Raw genomic sequence first — 23,573 nt, 5'->3', positions numbered from 1 at the left:
ATAAATAACATTTATTACATGCTATAGCTGGTATATCTAGAAATGCTATCAAGAGCTTAATTTATTTTATTTTTTGTAAAACACTACAATGTAGGCACCAGTATTACCTTCACTTTACAGACAAGGAAACCAGGAACAGAAAGTTGAAATATCTGGTATTGACAGAAAACACAACGAACAGAGAAAAATGAAACAAGATGTTCTGGTTGTAGAAATACCCAATTGCTGTGCATGCCACATCACTTGCAGACTGAAAACCACACAGAATCCATGTGACAGGAGGATGAGTAGTAGATGCTTTCATCTACTACCCATGAATAAAAGCACAAAAAAAAACCCTGTAAGCCAAGGTTTTGCAATTGCATAAAATCACAAAGTAAATCAGTGTTACTACATACGTAAGTCATCTGTTCTTTATTCTCTCTAGAAAGTAACCAAACTGCATGGCAAACAAAAAGGACAAGACTCAGGATGAAGATGAGAAAATGTCACAGCTCTTAGGTGTCCAGAGCTTTCCTTAGTATCATCACTATCTCCTCTCCATCATCAACTACAGAATAATCATTATGTGTTTAAATTCATCCTAAAACACAGACCTCTCTGTCACATCTCCAGTTCCTGTGTCACTTCCTGAACACTAGAAGCCCGGCCTTCAGCACTAGCTTCCTTGACAGTGTGGAACCCAAAGCAAAAGCAGGTTTCTATGAAAATTATGATAGTACAGAATCTATCTTAAAGATATACCAGAAACAAACAAACAAATGTGTGTTTTTACCGGAGGTAAAGGAAGGGAAGGTTCAACATTTAGCTTTCCAACTTTAAATTATCTTTAAATAATCTATCTTGCAGAATTCTTGTCTGTTCTTCACTGAACCACCTAAAAGTTATCCATACCAGCAAACACAAATAATTATGAACCAAGTATAAAGCAAACAAAAAAAGACTTAAGTCATATAAATATAGTCCTGTTATTCATTTGTTATGCTATGGCTGAATTAGTGGGCTTTGATAAGAGATCCATCAGGAAGAAGACTTTAAATTCTATGAATTTTTACAGTTCAGTACCATATCCTGAACTTCACTTTGGCTTCAGTAAGAGAAACTTCCATTTGTAAGGTTTCTTAATTTATAATAATGCTAATCTTTTGCTTAACAGACAAGAGGAATTGGCCAGTGGTGGAAATATGTTTGGTGAGAAACTTCTACTAAATTATTATTTTATTTTGCATAAATAATCTATCCACTCCTGAGCAATCTTTTCCTGGCTTATTGAATATAAATGTACTAATTCTCATAAACCATGATCTTCAAAAAGAAAGGAGGTGCTATTGTTTTTAATGTATCTAAAATGAACTATGTGATTTTTTTTTTATTTCTCTTGTATGTCCTTCCCCCAAGGTATAACCCCTGTTTTCACTGTACTTGATGACAGTGCCCTGCATCTTGTATATCCATTTTTTCTAATTGGGGGAGGGGAAGATACATAACAAAATGCTGAAACAAGGATACAGGATGACCCATTGTAACCATGAATGTACAGGACATTATGTAGAAAACGAACTTTACAACTTTGGGAGAAGGGGAGAATTAGGGAGGTGGGGAGGGAAGGGATGGTAGGGGAAAAAGAACAAAGGAGGAGGTAACCATGCTCGATAGGAAATGTACTCATTACCTTACTCATGTAACTGTAACCCCTCTGTACACTATTTTTACAATAAAATAATAAAAAAATAAAATAAATTTTAAAAAAGGAAAGGAGGGAAAAACAATTAGCAGATTAGCCAGGAGCAACCTGTTTGGTTTATAACTTCGAAAGCAGCTAAGAAATGATAGACACAAAGAAACATAGATTTCATGGTTTCCCTCATTTGTAATAATTAGCATATGTTTGAGATAATCCTGGCAGATGAGCAGAATAGCTTAGTAGCTATGTAGTACACATGATCATTTAAAATGATGATGCTAAGCAAAAGAAACTCCAAGACATGGAAACAAGAGGCTTTTCTTTGTTATTGCTGTTTTTAATGAATTATGTGATTTCTTTTTTCTTGTGGTTTTTTTCCCCTATAGTTTATCCTCTGATGTCACTGTATGTGATGTTGGTGCCCTTGGCATTGTGTATACATTTATCTGAATTAGGGAAGGGAAGTGGATCAACAAAATGGTGAGACAAAGGACAAAGCACGAACTAAGGCAACAGCAATACTCACAAGACAATATGTTGGAAATGATCTGTACAGCTTGGTTAGGGGGAGATCAGGGTGTAGGGAAAGTGGAAGAAAAATGAGGAAGGGCGTAACAAGTTCGTCAAGAAATGTACTCACTACGTAAAATAACACCTCTGTACATCACCTTGACAATAAAATTAAATTAAAAAATAAAAGATGATAGATAATTGCATTAAAAAAGAAGAAAAAAAGATATAGCAAAATGAAATTTCTAATGTTATCTGAAGACATGAAGTAAATGTTGAGGCTTTCTCAAACATATTTTGCATAGTTTTTCTCTCATTTTAACTGCAGTCCTATGTCAGACTGCTCTCAACTTCCTGTTGGTGAAACATTAAAGAATCAAATTATGTTTATATAAAATTATAATGTAAAATTTAATTTGTAATAAGATAAGGAAAACTCAGGGAAACAGTCTTCAAGAGGAAATTTTCCACAGCTTACTGACAGTATGAAATTACTGTGGTAGGGCTGGGAAGGTGGCTCAGTGGTAGAGCGCTTGCCTTGCATGCATGAGGCCCTGGGTTCGATTCCTCAGCACCACATAAGCAGAAAAAAAAAGCCGGAAGTGGTGCTGTGGCTCAAGTGGTAGTCCGCTAGCCTTGAGCTGAAGAGCTGAGGGACAGGGCCCAGGTCCAGAGTTCAGGCCCAATGACCGGACTCAAAAAAAACCAACAAAAAAAAGAAAAGAAAAGAAATTACTGTGGTCCACAGGAAGAAGAAAGCCCAGTGTTTTGGGTTCCTGACCCTTGCTCACTGTAGTTTAGATGAAGGTGATCATTAACCACATCTCCAGGGACTGACACATGAATAAGGTGCTCCAACTTGTCCACAGGGTTGGGGAAGAACAGTTCCATGTGCAAGCTCATGTTAACCTTCGGGCCTGAGGTGTCCTAGTAGCATTTGTTTTGTCTCACATTATAATCAGTATAATGTTGTCCACTTCACAGATAATAATTCTTATTCTTGGTCATATCAATAAAGACCTAAACTTCAGCCCTAGAAATATTTAGTATTGCCAGGCACCAATGGCTGAAAACTTCGTAGGAGGCTAACATCTAAGAATTGTGTTTTAAAGCGAGACCAGGCAAGAAAGAATATATAAGACACATATCCAATTAACCACCAAAGAACCTGTGGTTCAAATGACAGAGTACAAACCTTGAGCACAAGAGCTCAAACATAGCACCTAGACTCTGAATTCAAGGCCCAGAACTGACATAAAAAATTAGTATTATGGGCTGGGAAGGTGGCTCAGTGGTAGAGCACTTGCCTTGCATGCCTGAGGCCCTGGGTTCCATTCCTCAGTACCACATAAGCAAAAAGAAAAAAAGCCGGAAGTGGCACTGTGGCTCAAGTGGTAGAGAGCTAGCTTTGAGCTGAAGAACTGAGGGACAGCGCCCAGGCCCAGAGTTCAGGCCCCACGACCGGACCAAAAAAAAAAAAATTAGTATTATGTTATCAGTATTATATAGAGAAATATTTTTAAAGCAAATTATTATTTTACATAAGTAGTACTTCTAATCTGCTGGCTATCAGTCATTCAATAAGATCATACATGCTTACTGAGACTCTCCTATCTATGATTTTAAAGAAGGATGGAAACAAAAATTACTGGGAAAAGATGCGTCTGTATTGAGCCAAACAGGCAAAGGGATATATCTAGCAGTCAGTCACTTGAGGTTCTGGAAGGGGAAGGGCAAAGTGGATAGTATTATAATTCAGATTACAGACATAGAAGGCCATGGTAGGGTATAAGAGGATACAAGTCCACTAAGACTGCACCAAAGTGATGTAAGACATACATAAACGGGCCACATGCCAGAGGAAGGGACAGGAAATGAATAGAAAATGCAGTTTAAAAGGGGTAGTGCAGGTGTGTGTAGCAACAAGAAAGAGAAACAGCCTACAGATAGAGAAAGAATACCACCAAATAAAGACCTTGGTTACAGCTAAAAGCCTTGACTTGAGGTCAATCACCACAATGTAATTTGATAAAGAGAGATAAATAAACCAGACTTCTTTGGACTAGAGGGAGGATGCTATAGAAAAGAACCCAAAACACATTAGGGAATGCAAAGAAAGTCATTTCATTCAATTCCTTAACCACAAATGGAGTTAAATAGCATATAAAGCCTCTTGGATTGAAGAGAATTAAGCATTACCTTCAGCAACCTCAGCTGCAAGCAAAGCATAAAGACAAGGAGGAAGAAAAAACTACGAGGCATTGGTCCACAATTTAAGGCCTAAAAATTGTTTGGGAAACTGTAATCCTAGGGTATGCATGCCTGTAATTTCAGCACTCAAGAGGCTGAAGCAGGAAGATTGTGAGTTTCAGGCCAGTATGAGATCCATACTGAGATCCTATTCTCAAATAAATAAACTTTAAAAAATGAAAAACAAAGCATGTGGAAGACATACAAGTAATAGTGACATGCACAGAAGGCATGGGAAATTTTTAAAGCTATATTTAATTTTATTGAGTAAATCACAAAATTATTAAGCATTACTGGGAGATGAACTTGGAAAACAATGCTGTTAACATGTATGTAGATATGCAAAAGTATCTATCTACCCTCTATTCATCAATCTAATCTATCTAAACCTGAGTATATAACCTGCCCAAAGACATGTATCAAAATAGATTTAGGCAACTGAATAACTTAAGGCTTCAGTGACATTAGGGAAGTGGGATAATATGGTGCCTAGTTACAAGTGGTCTGATACAACATGGCTCCCTTTTGATATCCAGAAAATAGCTTGTAAGAACAAGAGAGCCCTTCTGAAGCCCTAATGTTGAGGGAATGGGCAAGAGAAGGCACTATTCTTACATGCCTTGTCAGCATGTTTTTAAAGGAGTCACTTGCTTTGCTGGATTCTCCCCTTTCCCCTGACACTTTCTTATAGCAGCAGGTCTGTCAAAACTGGTGAGTAGACATGGCATTTTTTAAGTTTCCTCACATAAGTCAATGTTCTCTTAGTCTTGCTGTTATGTCTGGCTACATTTGGAGCAGTAACAGATGACTTTAGTGTCACTGGTTTTGAACTCTGCCTTTGTTTCTTTGCTGTTCATGTCTTTTTGTAAGCAATTGTGGCCAAGACAGAAAAGTAGAATCTCAAAGGTGGATGGAGTGGAAGAGGAGCATAAACACAGGGAGTTTCTTTATTTGTAAGGAAAGGAGGGAAAAACAGAGTGACTCTGCATTTGATAATGAGACTATAGAGGTATAGCAGTCCCCACCTGGGGAGAGCAGAAAGGGGTAACTGGTGCTGGTTTCAAATAAAAATATGCAGCCTTCTCCCACAAACACACTCCACACAGGTTGTATTCAATTTGCCTATTACTATTAAATAAGTATTTGATTGCAAAACTAAAAATGGAAAAAAATAAATTTAGAAATACTATTTAAGAAATGTGAATATATATGGACAGTGTCACAGGAAAAAACATTCCTAAAGAATATTATATTACTTTCAAAGCATCCTGGTTGGGAGATTAATATGAATTATGATGAGACTATGATCCAATGCCAGTTTCCTTGAATAATTTACGCCAAGCTGCCCCTAGTGTTCAGAAAAAGGAAACTTAAAAAATGTCCCTCCCCCACAGTATAACAACTGTTTTCACTGTATTTGATGTTGGTATAATTAGGGGAGGGGAAGGGAAAAAAACAATTGTTGAAATAGGGATACAGATTAACCCATTGCAACAATGAGATGTACAAGACGCTATGTCAAAAAACGAACTTTACAATTTAGGTGGGGGTGGGGGGTTGGGGTAGAGGGTGGGAGGTGTAGCTGAGGAGGTATAAGGGATGGCAGGGGAAAAACAAAGGATGAGGCAACAATGCTGGATAAGAAATGTACTCATTACCTTATTCATGTAACTGTAACCCCTTTGTACAGTATTTTCACAATAAAAACAATTTTTTAAAGACAAAAAAAAAAGAACCCCATGGAATCCACTCTCAAGGTACTTGAGCTGATTGGAAACTTTGGCAAATTAGCAGGGTATAAAATTAACCCCCAGAAATCAGTGGCTTTCCTATATGCCAATAATGAGAAGAACGCAGCTGAAATTAGGAAAGCAACCCTTTTTGTAATAGCCCCACAAAAAATAAAATACTTTGGAGTTAGCTTAACAAAAGAGGTGAAGGACCTCTATGACTAAAACTTTGAAAACCTGAAAAAGGAAATTAAAGCAGAACTAAGCAAGTGGAAAACCTCTCATGCTCCTGGATTGGGAGGATTAACATCATGAAGATGGCAATATTGCCAAAAGCTATCTACAAATTCAATGCAATACCTATCAAAATTCCAACCTCATTCTTCAAGGAAATAGAAGAGGCAATCCAAAAATTCATATGGAACAATAAAAGACGCCGAATAGCAAAAACAATCCTTAGCAGAAAGAACAGCTCTGGAGGAATATCAATTACAAATTTCAAACTCTACTACAAAACCATAGTAATAAAAACAGCCTGGTACTGGCACAAGAACAGATTTGAGGACCAATGGAATAGGACTGAAGACCCAGAAATTAACCCACCTAACCTTTGAAAAGGTATCTAAAGAAATAGAATGGAAGAAAGACAGCTTTTTCAGTAAATGGTGCTGGCAAAATTGGTTATGCACTTGTAGAAAACTAAAACTAGATCCATATATATCACCTTGCACCATAATCAATTCCAAATTGATTAAAAACCTCAAAATAAAAGCAGACTCCCTGAAAACATTCCAGGAAGGAATAGGAGAAACTCTAGGTCTCCTTTGCACAGGCAAAAATTTTCTTAATAGAGACCCAGAAACACAACAAATCAAAGAAAGGTTGGACAAATGGGATTTCATGAAACTGCAGAGTTTCTGCAAGGCAAAGGACATAGCTAGCAAGATCAATAGGAAGCCCATGGACTGGGAGAAGATCTTCACTAGCCTCATACATACCTCATATGTCTCATATCTAAAATATACTTACAACTCAAAAAACTAAATCCCACAACAACAAATCCTCAAAGATACAACTGCCCAATAAGTAAATGGGCTAAAGACTTGAAGAGTATTCTGTGAAGAGGAAATAGGAATGGCCAATAGACACATGAAGAAATGCTCTAGCCATAAAAGAAATGCAAATCAAGACAACATTGAGATGCCACCGCACTCCAGTTAGAATGGCTATAATCAAGAAATCTAGTAACAACAGATGTTGGAGGGGATGTGGACAGAAGGGAACCTTACTACATTGAACAAGTGTAAACTTGTTCAACCACATTGGAGAACAGTATGAAGATTCCTCAAAAGACTCCACATAGAGCTTCCCTATGACCCAGCAATCCCACTTTTGGGCATTTACCCACATGATCACAAACAAGGCCATACTAAAGCTACCAGCACAACTATATTTATTGCAACATTATTTACCATAGCTAAGATATGGAACCAACCTAGATGCCCCTCAGTAGATGAATGAATGGATCAAGAATATGTGCTATAATGTACAAGTCATTATGTCGAAAACGAACTTTACAACTTTCGTGCCGGGGCGGGGGGGGGGGGGGGGGGGGCGCCAGGGAGGATTGAGGGGGGGCGAAGGGAGGATGGGAAGGCATAGGAAGGGGAAACTAAGGAGGGGGCTACAATGCTTGATGGAAATATACTCATTATCTTGCCCATGTAATTGTAATTCCTCTGTACAGTATTTTACATTAAAAAATAAATATTAAAAAAGAATATGCACTATATATAGATATAGATATATATACACACACACACACAATGAAATTCTATGCCTCCATCAGAAAGAATGACATCACCCATTTGTCAGGAAATGGAAAGACTTGGAAAAATTATATTAAGTGAAGTAAGCCAGGCCCAAAGAAACATAGGTCCCATGGTTTTTCTTGTTTGCAATATTTAGTACATGTCTACGTCAAACAGAGCAGGTCAAAGGCTATGTACATATGACCATATTAAATAATGTTAAGCAAAATAAACCCCAAGACAGGGACACAAGGGGTTTTTCCTTTCTTGCTATTGTTTTTATTGTACTTGTAATGCACTATGTGATTCGTTTGTTTCTTTTGTAAGATCTTCCCCCACAGTATAACCCATGTTGTCACTGTATTTGCCTGTGGTTTTCTGTATCTTGTATATACATTTTTGTAATTTGGGGGGGGAAGGGTATAGCAGAATGCTTAAATGGGGATGCAGGTTGACCCATTGTGATGATGAGATATACAGGACACTATGTTGAAAATGAACTTTACAATGTCAGGGAGGGAGGGAGGAGTTTGCGTGGGTAGGGAGGGGAAAAATCAAATGAGATGGTAACAATGCTCAATAGGAAATGTACTCATTACCCTACTCATGTAACTGTAACCCCTCTGTACAGTATCTTTACAATAAAAATAAATAAAACCCCAGTGAAACTAAAAAAAATGGCATGTCTAAAAAAAAAATGGCAGTTTTGACAGGCCTTGTGGTATAAGAAAATGTCAGAAGCACCAGAAAAGGGGAGAATCTAGCAAAGCAAGTGACTCCTTCAAAAGATTAGTAAAAACTAAGAGCTAGATATGAAAATCCCAGCTACTGAGAAAGCAAAGTATAGAAGGCAAACCCAGGCAATGTTAGTGACATCCTATTTCTAAAACAAAAACAAAATCGGTTAAACTGGGTTAAATGTAGAATTCAAGTGGTAAAGTGCTAGGTAAAGTATAGCATGCACAAGGCACTCAGTTCAATCTCTAAACTTTGCAAAAACAATAAGAACAAAAGGAACCACACCAAAGCTTTGGCTGCTTTGGTTTGTTTATTTGACAACTGGTCAGCCCTATGAACAACAGGAAAATGATGACTTTTATGAAGAAAGAAATTGTTTCATAACATCTAGTGCATCATGAGAATGTGGCAATCCCAGTGCTGCTTACAATGAAAATGAAGACAACCCATAGAGGTAAAAAGTGAACAGGGCTAACTCAAAGCAAAGTAAACAAAATGTAAATACCGAATAATAGTCACTGCACATTGCACGGTAGTACCTGGATTCTGAGCTGGAGGTGTTTAACTGATAGTATCTATCTGGCAAGCACAAAGGGCTGAGTTTAAACCCCAGAACTGCCAAAACAAAACAAAATAAAAACAAAGGAAAATGAGAAAAAAGGTCCAGAATATTTGAAGCTAATTGACTCCCTTTATTGAAGAACACAGCAAGCAACCAAGACCACAAGGGAAAAGCTACCAATGTCAACTGAGTTTCTCAGAAATGACTGTAATAAAAGCAACAACAATAATCCAAACAATCATCATCAATTGGACAACCATCACTGTTAGGAACCCTGCAGCAGCTGTTTAGTACTAGTTGTTTTTGTTTTAATTAAATATACCTTTTCTTTCTGTGTTGATAGGTAAAGCTGTATTTCAAACTTCCAAAGGAATATAAATGTGAACCAAGAAAAACACAGCATTCTCAAGGACTAAGTTAACCAGTGTCACCTGACATGACCTGACCTCATCTAACTCCTGAGCTTTTGGCTTCTTCTTTTGGTCTGGGCTTATTTCAGAGCTACTGTACTTTTGGCCCACATAAGTCAAGGTTTTCTTAGTCTTGCTGTTATTTTTTGGCTTCCAGGCACTCAGTACATTTGGAGCAGTGACAGATGCCTTTAGTGTTACGGGCTTTGCACTCTGCCTTGTTTCTTTGTTGTCCAGGTCATTTTTGAAGTGCTCAATTAAATACTGTGTGTGTGTGTGTGTGCGTGCTTGTGCGTGCGTGCATGTGTGTGTGTGTGTGTGTGTGTGTGTGTTGGGGGGAATGGGGACTGGGATGGAACAAATGTTAAGAGACATGATTGGGGGCAATACTGAATATGGGAAAAGCCTCTCTTCCAAAATAATTTTGAAATTTTATGTAGACAGAGCTACAATGGGCATATTTTTCTATGTGATCCTAATAGCAAGTACCTAAGAACTATCTCAATGGACAGACCGGATAAAAAGAATCCTACCTGACAAGACCACTTCAATCAGGTCCCCTTCCTGGATATCACTAGCTGTCTTCACCAGCTGCAGGATGTTTTCGGAGGTAGGGTCATGGCGGAAAAGAAGGATCTTATCATACATTCCGTAGAAACCACATTCAGGGAACTGTAAATACAAACATCACAATGGTATAAACATCACAACCCTCCTGGATATTTTGTTTAAAATACAAATAAAAAGTCAGGATATAAATACAAGCTAAAGGTAAAAGTTTAACATAGAATCTTCAAATGTATGAAAAGAAAAGAAAGAGTTCACATTGGTAAGACTCCATGAAGAGTGGGAAAAAATCCTGTACCCTAAGGGCCATAATGATCCAATGGTACCATAACTCACAAAGAAACAGAGCATGACTTAGGTTCAAAATGTTTCCATAGATGCCAAGATGGTCAAAGTAAGTGGGAAGGAGTAGGCATTTCCCCAGCCTACAGTTAGCAATGGCATAAAAATGGGAATTAGTTTATCATCATTTTAATATACTTATCTGAAAAAGCAATGACTAGATTGAACAAATTGAACTGTATAATATTGGATGGGGGGAGGGGAGCAAAAGCCCTATATAGATTCTTTGAATTAGGGGAGTGGGGGAAGCTAAGGAGACCACCCAAGTCTCCCTCTGCTGCTGCCCTGACCAAGTTCCATTTCCTTTTCCTGCAGTCTCTTTTGTCTGCCCCAGAAGCAGTATAGAAGGTCCATCTGGCCACACTCGGAACAATTTTCACTAAAGCAAAAAAAAAAAAAGGCAAATCTGTTATGTAGAAAGGAAGTGGGGTTCTCTTCTTGTATATGACTTTCTTACATAATTACTGAGGACAGTTAGCTTGTATACAAAGATACCCATCATGTAATAAAATAGATCCTGTCTCTCTTGATCCTGAAGCCAGTGATGGACCTGACACGTACATCAGTATACATTCTTCCATTGTCAGGTTAAAATGTTCAGAATTTCATATCTTCTAAAGATGAGTCCAACATATTGAAAATCCCTCTTTCTCTTATTCATAAAATTAGGAGCTATATTCATGAGAGCCTTTTGTATGAATTAAAAATAAATATACTCAGAATACTTTCTTCCTCCTAAGTGTCTGTGCTGATGACTAGGCTTAAAATGATTTCTGTATGTCACTTGGTAAAGTTGACTTTCCTAAAATAAGTAAAACAGCTGAAATGATTTCACTACTTCCTCTGTTCTAACTTAAAGAAAAAGATAAGAACTGGGGGCATGTTTCAAGTAGTAGAATGCTTGCCTAGCAATCTATCCTGAGTTCAAACACCAGGACAAAAAAGAGAGAGGAATAGGGAGAGGGAGAAGGGATTATAATGGATGTAAGGGCATATGACAATGAGTTTTGAGGCTGGATATGCATGCAGGAGACATCACAATCAATTTATGAAACATTTTCATCAACACCAAAAGTTTGATTGTAATTGATACTGCCCAAAATCTACTCTGTCACCATAGGTTTGCTTGTCAGCTGAAGAATTTCATAAAAATGAAATCATACAATGTATTTCATGTACTATTTTCTAGCTGGCTTACTTTGTTCATTGTTTTGATATTCATTCAGATATATATATATATATATATATATATGCTACACCAGTTTACTTATTAATACTGCATTTAATGGATACCACATAATTTTCCATTCACCCAAAAAATGTACATTTTATTCTGAATTTATGGCTAACTGAAGTAAAAATTGGGCAGGCATCAATGGCTTCTACCTGTAGTCTTAGCCACTTGGTACAAGGCCAATCCAGGCATAAAAGTTCACAAGATCCCATCACAATTCATAGATAGGTACAGTGGTACACATCTCCCATCACAAGCTATGGGAAAAGCTGAGATTTGGAAGGATCATTATACCAGGCCAACCAAATACCACTAAGACTCAATCTGCACAGAAGGAAACTGGATACAGCTGCATTTCCTGTGATCCAAGTAACAAAAGCAAACATAAACATAGGCAGAGAGCACTGTATTTGACTTTGGTACCTTGTGTATTATGTATACATTTATCTGAATTGGAGAAGGAAAGGGGAACAACAAAATGGTGATACAAAGGACAAAGGGCTAACCAATGCAACAGCAATACTCCCTATATTGGAAATGAACTTTACAATTTGGGGAGGTGAAGAAAGAAGGAAAAATGGGAGAAAAATGAGGGAGGGGATAACAATGTTTGACAAGAAATGTACTCACTCCCTTAGGTATGTAACTATAATCCCTCAGTACATTACTTTGACAATAAAATTAAATTAAAAAAATAGGCAGATAGCAGCTAAGCCATAGCAGCACCTCAGTCTTGAGGTGTTGCCAGCCTAGAGAGCATGAGGCCCTAAGTTTCTAGTAAGCACAAAGCCCTGAGTTTAAACCCCGGAACTGCCAAAACAAAACAAAATAAATTAAAACAAAGGAAAATGAGAAAAAAAAAAAGGTCCAGAATCTTTGAAACTAATTGATTCCCTTATTTCCTTTATTCAAAGGACATAGCAAGCAACCAAGGCCACAAAAGAAAGTAAAAACGGGGCAGGCATCAGTGGCTCCCAGAGAAGGAAGGGAGGGAGGAAGCCAAGGAACTTATTAACATTTATAAACAAGTGTTTTACTGGGCATATGCTACTTATTTCCTGTGGGAAGATGCCTGCCAAAACATTGCTAGGTCAGATTAATTTACATGTCTAGGCTCATGCCAATACATATTTACATTGTGTTTACTGTTGTAATCCTGGAATTAAGGTAAAATAAGCCTAAGCCCTCCAAGTTTTCTTTTCAAGGTCTTTTTTTTTTTTGTATATGTCCTGTTGATTTCCATGTGTGTTATAGAAACACATTATCAATTCCTAGAGGTAAATGTGCTTTGATATTTCAGATAGTTCACCAAACCATACAAAAATCCTTTTAAAGATAAATATATTTTAAAACTTGTAGTTTATTATGAGCAAGATGCAGTCCCTACCAGCTTCTCTTAAATTTACCTTAACTTGTCAATTTTAGTGAATGTGTCTCAGGTATATATAATAAATCTACCTATTAAGTCTTTAATATTTGTCTACTATATATATATATATATTTATAATACAATAGGTTTCTAATAATTGCCATAAAATTAAATTCTGCCTTTTAGTATGAAATTCTTATAAAAAATGAAAATCATAACTATAATATAGTAACAGTTTTAATATGTCACAAAAGTTATAGCCCGTATGTAAAACAGTTTCACCGCTACAAAAAAGTAATTCTCAGAGAACTCGGTCAACCACTTCCCTGGCAACCTCTATTTCTCAACACCAGGCCACTGTGCTCTGTCCCTATAATTTGGCTTTTCAAGGGTATTAGTTAAGTGGGACTAGGCAGTCCATTACTTTGAGCCAGGCTGTTTTTCACTCAGCATAACTAATAATAAGAATCCTTCATATTACTGTGCCACCATCCATTGTTTTTCTAGCGGTAGAGTTCTTCTCTGTTTGATGGATGTACAACAGTGTGACAGTTTTTGACTGCTATAAATTTTTAAACAGATTATATGTGAACATTATATTTTTCCTCTGAGGGAGGTGGTAGGTATCTAGACAAGTTTGTAAGAGATTGCCAAGATATGTTCAAAGGAAACTATTCAATTTTACATTCTCATCAGCAAAGTATGAGAGTGACAGTTGTTCTATGTCTTTGACAGAACTTACTACTTTTTGCTTTAGACTTAATTGATGTAGAATAGTATGTAAATGGCATTAATTTTTTTATTAAGAGTGCATTATGTTCCACATCTCCTCATGGTTTTATTTGATATACATATCTACATACATACTGTATGATCAAGTTTTTTGCTCACCATTCATCATGAATTGATTATTTGCTTATTATTAGGTTTGGAAAATTCTTTATATATTCTGGTTACAGTTATTTATTAGATATGTTTCACAGATTTTTTTTCCTACTCTGTGGCTTACCTCTTAATTTCCTTAACATTGAAGTTCCTAAAGACTTATTAAGTATCTAATAAGTTTTTGCACAACCTAGTGTGACAGATTTTTTCCTATGAATTACTTACTTTATTTATTTTGCCAGGCCTGGGCTTGAACTCAGGGCCTGGGCACTGTCTCTGAGCTTCTTTTTGCTCAAGGCTAGCACTCGGCCACTTAATCCACAGCACCTCTTCCAGTTTTTTTCTAATTATGTGGTACTGAGGAATTAAACCCAGGACTTCATGAATGGTAGGCAAGCACTCTACCACTAAGCCACATTCCCAGGCCTATAAATTTTATTTTTATGGTTATGTTTAGGCGTTTATCGATTTTCATGCAATTTTAATAGGGCAAAAACAAGGATTAAATTTCATATGCTGGAAGATTGTATAGGTTTGGTACTGCTTAGTTCTTAAAAGCTTAGAAGAATTCTGTGATTAATTTTTTTTTACTGAAAGGTTTAAAACTTCATATCTAATATGCTTATTAACTGCAATTAGTACAAGCTAAAATTAAATTTTGATCAAGGGCTTTTGTAGTTCACATCTTTTCAGAAAACTTTCATCCACATCATCAATTATGAGAATAAATTTGCTCCATATTCCATCGCCTTTTCGTGTCTATGGGGTTTGTACTTTTGTCTCATTGATGATATGGGTGACTTGTGCATGCTTACATGTGGTTTGTCTCATAAGGGTTTGTGGACTGAAGACTTAGTCTTCAGCTTGATGATGACTTTAGCTCACTGGGCCTTAAAGACATGGGGTGTCTGTTGTGAAAGGTACTAAGGACACTCTCATAGTACTTAAGGACGTGTTGGCAACAACTGAACTTCTCTGGCTTCCCTGAGCTGTGATCTCAGGTTCTCATGAACATCGTGCCTTTGTCACCTGTTATGCTATGTTCACAATTTGAAGTTTTAGCTTCTAAATGTATGAAACCTCTTTATCAACTTACCAAACTTCAAGAATTGCACTTTACAACAAAAGTGAACTAATATACTGTCTTTTCTACTGTTTGGTCAGTCTGTCAAGACATTTGTCAATTTTGTTGAGTTATTCCTAGTGAAGTAGATATTGATATTCTCAATTTTCACTACTTTTTTTATTTTTACTGTTCTGTTCCATATATTCATTTTTGTATCTTTTCTATGTTTTTTTACTTAACTTGATTTTTATTTAATTTGTTCTTCTCTTTCTAGGCTCATATGAAAGAATATTACTGATTTACAATTCTCAGGATTCATTTCCTAACATGCACAATTAATGCAATCTATTTATCTTTCAGTATCATTTTGGCATCACTACACAATTTTTGAAAAATCTTTTTAAAAATTTAACTTAAAGTATTTTCCATCATACCATAAACAAAATACCACTCCAAAACGAACTAAATATTTAAATCAGAAGATCTTAAAGTGTAAAATTATTGGAACCCAATGATTCAGAGATAAAGGTTAACAATGGCCAAGCCATGATATTTTTTCAAGAATATGATCAAAAAGGATTGGAAATGAAAGGGAAAACCAACATGTGGGTTTACATCAAACATAAAAACTTTTGCATAACTAAGGAATCATCAGAAAAAGCAAAAACCTATGTGACAGGAGAAAAAAATGTAAACCATGTATTTGCTAAGAGATCACATAGGAATAATTCTAAACAGAACAAAGGAACTCCATTTAAAAATGGGCATTCATCAAAATATATACAAAAAGGCAACTTAAAATATTCACTATGACTAATCATCAGAGAAAAAAGATTAAAACTAAAATGAAAACACAACTCATCTATTATTAAGGTTACTATAAAAAAGAACACTATTGACAAAAAATCTAGACAAAAGGAAACTTGCTCACTTAAATAACTATAAATAGTATGCCTTTTGGAGGTTTTCCATAATATTAAAAAATCAGCAATACCACTTCTGCATAAAAGTCAAAGGAAGAAGAGATAGTAGTAGGAGAAAAACAAAGGAAGGGTAACAATGTGCAACAAGAAGTGTACTCATTACCTTACCCATGTAACTGTAACTGTAACCCCTCTGTATAGCATCTTTACAATAAAATTGTAAAAATCAGAGGAAGATAAGAAAACACCATCACAATCTTATCTTAAAACACTGATATATATGGTAAAAGGCAAGAAGTTGTCAAGCAGTCTTGGTTAACTGCTGTCTGGTAGATCCTTATCTCAGTTCCTGTCAGAGTCTTATCTGTGTAAAGGAAATTGCACTGGCTGTTGGGACAATCTGCACTGGTGGCTGAGGAAATTCCCTTTGCTCAATCTCTATTTGTTACACAAAATGCTTATCTACCAGACTTGGGATCCTGAAAGGGAGTCAGTTTGGTTCCCAAGAAATGAATGTTCCTGCTTCAGGGCACAGTTTCATCACTGGATTATCTGCCTGCAAGGCTCTGCTAGACTTGGGAGGTATAAGGCAATGACTGCAGACACCTAGGCACTATCCTATGGTCCTGAGAGAGGACAAGGTAAAAGTTGGTAGTTAGCAATCTGTTGAAAACACCTTAAGACACTCTTTCCTGAGTATTTGCGACCCCAAGGAGGGAGAATTATTAGGTTTGAGAGAAGTATTATTTAAATGAGTAAAATATAAATACATGTAGATTTGGGCAGGAATCTGACCCAATGTTTAAGGAAAAAGAGATAGATATGAAAGGAAGGTGAAGATGCCAAGCTTTACCATGATTTAACAAATCAACATCCATCTGTAGGCCCAAGTAGAGTCAGTGTTTTTAGTCATTAAACCATTTCCAGCTGACTTTTGCATATGTATTTTGCATATAGTTTCATGTAACTGGACATTTAATTTTTAGTTTTCTCAACACCATTTTTTTTTCTGATCCTGGGGACTGAATTCTAGGCCCGGGCACTGTTCCTAAACTTCTTTTTGTTCAAGGCTTGCACACTTGAGCCACAGTTCCACTTCTGGCTTTTTTGAGTGGTTTATTGGCGATAGGAGTCTCACAGACTTTCCTGCTCAAACCAGCTTTGAACCTTGATCCTCAGATCTTTGCCTCCTCAATAGGTAGGATTACAGGTTTGAGCCACCCTAGCACCAGACTCAACGTTTCTTTCTTTTTTTAAAAAAAAATTAATTAACTAGGAGAAAAGCACCAAATTGTAATACCCAAGCACTTCTTCATATGTCTGTAAAATAATATACAGACTGAAAAGAATCCTACAGATAAGGAAACAAAGGACCTTTTCTTAATGTCTTATTGTTTTTAGAAGATTCTGTATTCTTTATCACATATATGGTATATACACATGCACATCTGAGGGAAGGTGAGAGGAGGGCACAGAATCAGTGGAAAGCAGATGAAAAAGTAGAGGAGGGGCCTATCAGCTGGACTGAACACTGGTGAAAGTGAACTAAGTAACCCAAGGGCAGTGATGGGAAGGAGGGAATGAGAGAGAAAGAGGGAACAGCTGATACTAAGCAAAAGGAAAGAAATGTACATATCAGCTGATCTGGAAGAAAAAGTTTTACTGTCAATGTTCATAATGTTAAACCTTTTTCTTATGTAAAGTTGAAGTTTTTGTATATTTCTTTATTCATAAATTTTGTAGATTAGAATAATGATGCTTATCATTGGGAATATTAAAATATGTTTCTGATTACCTAAGTATAACTACACCATAATACTGTGAAATTTTTGTAACTATTTAAAGTCAAGAAAGAAGTCTTTGAAATTTTTTAAAAAACTAATTTATTATTAATTTATTTTTATTGTAAAGAGAGATTATAGTTACATAAGGCAATGAGTACATTTCCTTTTGAACAGGTTATCCTTTCCCTCATTTTTCCTACTTCTCCACACCAACTCCACCCCCCTCAAATTGTAACGTTCATTTCCAACATAATGTCTAGTGAGTATCATTGTGAACCTTTCCCGCTAACTTAAAACAACTAGACAGCAACATGATTCAAAATGGTTTTCTTCTGTATATCCTGGTTGAGATCATTTGTGTATCAGTGCATGAATTTAGAGATTTCAAGACATTTGGAAGAGATGTGGAACTTATTTTAAAATTTATTTTGGTTTAGTTTTCTTAATGTTTATTAGCATACCTTTTAAGTTCACTGGACTTTTCTACTATAGTGTCTAATTAACACTGAAGCCTACAGAGTAAATTTTTTACATCATTGTATTCAGTAGCTCTTTATTTTTATCTTGAATATTTTAATGATGAAGTTAGCTCTTTTCTATATCTTCCATTTCTCCATAATTGTGTTCACTTTTTCACTTAAACGCTTCAATTTATTTTTTTAGCATTACCTGTATCATTTCTCTTTCTATCACCAGATTTAATCCTACTTATGGGTTGCATTTCTGTGCTATTTTAAATATGTACTTTCAAAATTAGCTGCCACAGAGTATGAATTCACATGAATTTTAGACTTTATAAATACTGCTGTTAACCTTAGTAGTACAATAAATTATTGCAGACCAGTCTTATCTTTCAGGATTATCTTTATGTTTGGCTAGTTATATAGTCTCTGCCCTAGAGATTGACTAACCCAATTATCCAGACTAATGACTCTCTAAACATCTCTATGTAGTGCCCCAAGGGCTCAGTGAAATCTTTCTTACTATGCTGGTAGAAAGTCAAATGCAGGCCTATGAGATTTATAAAATGATCATTTCATGCTTTATATCTTACAAACTTTGGAAAAAGTCAGTAAGTTATATATACATATAGAAAGATAGATAGATAGATACCCAATTTACATTATTTACATTGAAACCAGTGCACAACTTCATCCTTAAGCAGATTTTTAGAGCTCTTTCTTGTACAGGAACAACCTGAATGAAAGTGCTCCCCAAGACCTATTGATATGGTCTCCTTGAGGCTCATATTTCTGTTTACTTCATGTACCAGACAACTAATTTCTGTTTGGGTTCTCTCGTCCAGTGTACTTAGAGTCCTGCCTCCAAACAAAAAGCTCTTGTGATTATAGTATTTACATTGTATATTTTCCCTTCTTAGTCAGTTCATGATCCTGAACTATGTGTTTGTCCATGTGAAAACAAGACTTTTTATAGGCTTTGCACTATTTCCTGTTTGGTAGGGTAGAAAGCTTATTTACCTTCTTCTGGATGAGAGGTTTAGCCCATCATATGTACTTATGACTTAGAATGCTTAATTCAATATACAGTGTCTTTGCCATAAAAGTAAGTTAAAAAATAATTGGTTCATTGATTCATGATTGATAAAGATTTTGATTTTATGATTAGCAATAAAATAAAAACAAATTTTATAAATTATCCTATAACTCTCAGGCCCCAGTTTTAATGTGGTTAAATTTATTAAAGTATTGTCCTAGCTTCAAATATATGTACTTCAAAACACAGGACATTATTAAACTCATAGATCCTGTTTCCATATCCTTCCCAACCATACGTAGCTTATCTGATTTAAAAGAGTGGGAGTGGACCTCAAAAGATTCAAGTGTTTGGGCTGAGATGAGCCAAGATATAATAGCTGGAAAAAAATAAAGATAGCTGAAACAGCACATTGTGTCCCAGAATAAAAGGTAATAAGCTTTACAAAGAGCAAACAAATGCTTTGTGACTGTGATTCTTTGGTGAAAGTTGGACAGGAAAAATGAAAGGGCTCAAGAGACAAGGACAGATGCATCCCATTTCTATTCTATCAGGCTTTGTCTACATGTCCCCTCACTTTTTCAAGGGCATCTCACCATGCCTTTTCTTTCTAGTCATGTATTACTGGCATCTGAACACCATGTTCTATGCTATGGCTTTCTGTAAGACCAGGGACATAATGTAATAAGTGATCTGGTGTTCAAGTAAAGCTTAAACACTTCACAGCCTAGTTAGTGAATTTATTTCTTGGTATAACTCCAAAAAACAAATTTAATTATAAGAAAATTATCAATAATATGCCACCTGTTTGAAGGCTATTATTTAAAGTCTAAATGTTTGAGATGAGCAGTCTTAGCAGTACACGTGGAGGTAATCTGAAATATGACTAAAGTGTAATTATCATCTCTCCCAGACTTCTGCTTTCTTCTTCCTTTACATGTCTTCGTTCTCCAAGCCATTTGGAATCAAGCTGCAGAGCCTTTTGGAGCAAGGTGTAAGAGTGGACAAAGTGGACGCTCCTTTTACGACAGTTGTCATGGTAGCAGAAATTGAAGGTTCAATTTTTTTCAGATTGTACCTTTTCTATTAACAGAAAAAAGCATATTTGTTTCTGACTATAAGAGAAAAGAAAAGGCTTTTCTTTTATGGAACATAATATTCTACTTGAATACAGACTATATACAATAAGACTTTCAAAAATCTTATTTAAAAATGATGTCTGGCAGGTGAAAAGTGTAATATAACAATGCCTGACAAGCAAAAAAGAATACATATTGGGGAAAAACACTCACGGAACAACATTCCCTAATTTGGTCATAATCATCTGTTTTTATGTGAAGGTGTGTGAGCTTTGAAATCTGAAAACCCTCATTAAACTAAACAGGCTTTCAAAAAGGCTCAGAGGCATGTAAACTCAGCTGGAGCTTATTACACGATCAGTTCCGTGTTTCTCAGAGGCTTTGTGGTTGTGAGCACAAACATCTGAGATAAGTGATTTCAAGTTCTCTCCAAGTTCGATTCTAACAAAACTGGCCACTGTGAAAATACAGCCAACAATCCCGGCACTGGTCCTAAGCTCTTTAATTCTACCCTAAGCTGGAAACCTCTGAGCTACTGTGTGTATCATTTGGTATTTTTGACCACAGAGCACAATTTACTGTTACATTTCACTATAAATTCATGGCTGGCCTGACAATGTGCTCCAGAGTAGAATAAGTACATGTTTTAATGAGTCGTTGAATGTGACCTGGCCAACGGGAAATCTGAGGAACAAAGGCTGCTTTTAGTTGAGGCCAATCACAAAGGGCAAGGAACAAGCAATACTGGAAATAAATTAATCCATGACTCAGTCAAGTGGAAAACATAAAGAGAAAAAAAATGAGACATATGGACCACATTGGAAATGAAAATACTCTGTTAGTTTACTTTTGAAAAAAAGGTGTGGATTCAATGAACATGATGAAATTATTCTGATCACAATGGAATACAGCAAACTGTAAGTTGAATACTGCAATTTTCTCCCTGATGGTTCCTGAGTCATTTGCCAAAACCTTTTTCTGTTCACAGTATTAGTGCAATGACTTGTCATCTCTAATCAACAAAGAAATTTAAAACAGAGGCATTACTTCATAACTTGGTCAAAACACCCCCTAGGCTGTTACTAGAGAATGTAAAGGATAACATTAGGAAGAATCATTGAAACATGGGGAGAAAATGAGCCTCCACCTCCTTGCTAGAGTTATTCCTGAGTGGTTCTAGCATTCAGCTGCAAATAGGAAGGAAAAGATAAGCAGCTGAAGATTGTTCAGAAAGCAGTGATCAAAGGATGAATGAATGCATTGATCAACTGGATCATAGGACAAATCAACACGGCAAACACAGACTTGGATTACAAGCTTTTACCTTAGAAGTCAAACCATCCACTTTATAGTCATGATCCAACTCCTTAAAAAGATTATCTACTTGCTTGGTAAGAAATGTACGCATTATCCTGCCCATCTAATTGTAACTCCTCTGTACAGTATGTTCACAAATAAAATTAAATTAAAAAAATTAAAAAAAGATTATCTACTCAATCATAATTTTAAGTATATTAGTGAATAAAGAAAGATTTAGTGACGTGGAGTTGATATGTTCATAAAAAAATGAAATTTACTACAAGCATAAACATTAAAGTTTTAGAGTTAAATGTACAAATAAAAGGAAATAATGTAAATAACTTGTAATCTGGACCATTTGAAGATATATTTGTAAAATTTTATTCAAATGTGTGGTTTGTTTTAATATCACACAAAAGGAACACACGAAAAGAATTCCTCATTGTGACTCTATATACACACACACACACACACACACATATATATATACACAAATATGCGAATACACACACATATATATGGGGATATTTCTGAATGTAATCATAGGAAGTAGAAACCAAGAAATGTTTAAAACTTTTTTTCTCATTCCCCTTCTCCACTTTATGCCACTTCCCCAACATCATCACTGCTGCACAATGAATACATGCTGTGATACACAACTGAAAACTACCACTGATAATAAGGATTTTCTCTTTCCTGGTGGCAAACTTTTAGATAGATTCATAGTTAAATTCCTAGGCCCTCATTACAAAAGATCTTTTAAACTCATTAAACTATATCTGTATTACCTGGCTTTGAAAAGGTCTATTTTAAAAGCCTTTGAAAACTGTCAGCTTGGCATGACCAAAACCAAGAGATAGCTATCATACTGATGTAAGAAGATTCATAATACATTTTCCAAGCCAGGTAATGCACAGAAAGTTGAATACAGGCCAGAAACACAACACATTGTCCATTTTACTTTGTTGTTTCTGGGTTTTGGCACATGGTCCAACTCCAGACAACACTGGCAAACAAAGAGACCCTGGACTGTCTATCTCTGAAGTTCCTGCTCTCATAGGAGCACCTGCTTCCAACACAGTGCTTCCTTCTGTAAGGGATACTGTCACCAGGTGTCTATCAGCTTCCCAGATCTTCAAAATCCAAGTAAAGAAACACAGAAGTCAGTCAACTGAGTCTCTTCCCTTTACCGTGTTGCCAATAAAGAAAATGCTGTGTTTTTCCATTAATGTTTTCCTAAAGTCAAATCTACCACTGGTCCATGGAATCATTTCTGCCTAGATTTTTCTTTTTCTGAATTCAAAATCTCATTAAAATCATTATCAATCGTAATTCCAAATTTGTGCTTTACTTTAGCTATTACATTCTATTTGTATTTGTAATGAATAAATTAATTAACCTGGAAAAATATAACGAGTTATAAATAAAACAAGAGTAAATCTCATTCAAGAGGTCAGTGTAGGATTTTTGAAATTAAAGTTTAGATTAAATGTGAAATGGTAGATTTTTAGCTATAAATTTCTAAATCAATTATAAGGCATAGAAACATGATACATTTGTTTAATCCTTCAGAAATGAAAGTATATTGATCAATATAAGTATATCAACATTTTATATTAAATAGGACTAAAGAAGCCCAATAACATACACGATTATCTTTATGGCAATAGATAGCAGATGTGACTTGGAATGATACTTAATTCTTGACCCATATAACACACATTTCTGCTCTTAGGAGAGATACATACAAACATATTGTGGAATAGTCATTCATTCACTCAATGAATACTAACTAAATACTTAAACATTGTGTCTCAAAATGATGATAAATAA

The 23,573-nt window shown here is 35.8% G+C and overlaps 1 protein-coding gene across 1 annotated transcript in view; it reads right to left on the bottom strand.

Annotated features, from left to right (window-relative positions):
• Prkd1 (protein kinase D1) overlaps positions 1 to 21,849 on the bottom strand; it is a 182,699-nt gene extending 160,850 nt beyond the window's left edge. The window contains exons 1-3 of the mRNA XM_013033449.1: positions 21,766 to 21,849; positions 20,300 to 20,445; positions 10,229 to 10,377 (exon numbers count right to left, since the gene is read on the bottom strand). Of these exons, the coding sequence (XP_012888903.1) occupies positions 10,229 to 10,377; positions 20,300 to 20,445; positions 21,766 to 21,849 (379 nt within the window). The remainder of the gene's footprint in view (positions 1 to 10,228; positions 10,378 to 20,299; positions 20,446 to 21,765) is intronic.
• Positions 21,850 to 23,573: the final 1,724 nt, after the last annotated feature.

Source organism: Dipodomys ordii, unplaced genomic scaffold, assembly GCF_000151885.1.
Source record: "Dipodomys ordii isolate 6190 unplaced genomic scaffold, Dord_2.0 Scaffold168, whole genome shotgun sequence".
Taxonomy (NCBI): Eukaryota; Metazoa; Chordata; class Mammalia; order Rodentia; family Heteromyidae; genus Dipodomys; species Dipodomys ordii.
The sequence above is the reverse complement of the archived record's forward strand: the minus strand, read 5'-3'. Positions and strand labels throughout refer to the sequence as shown.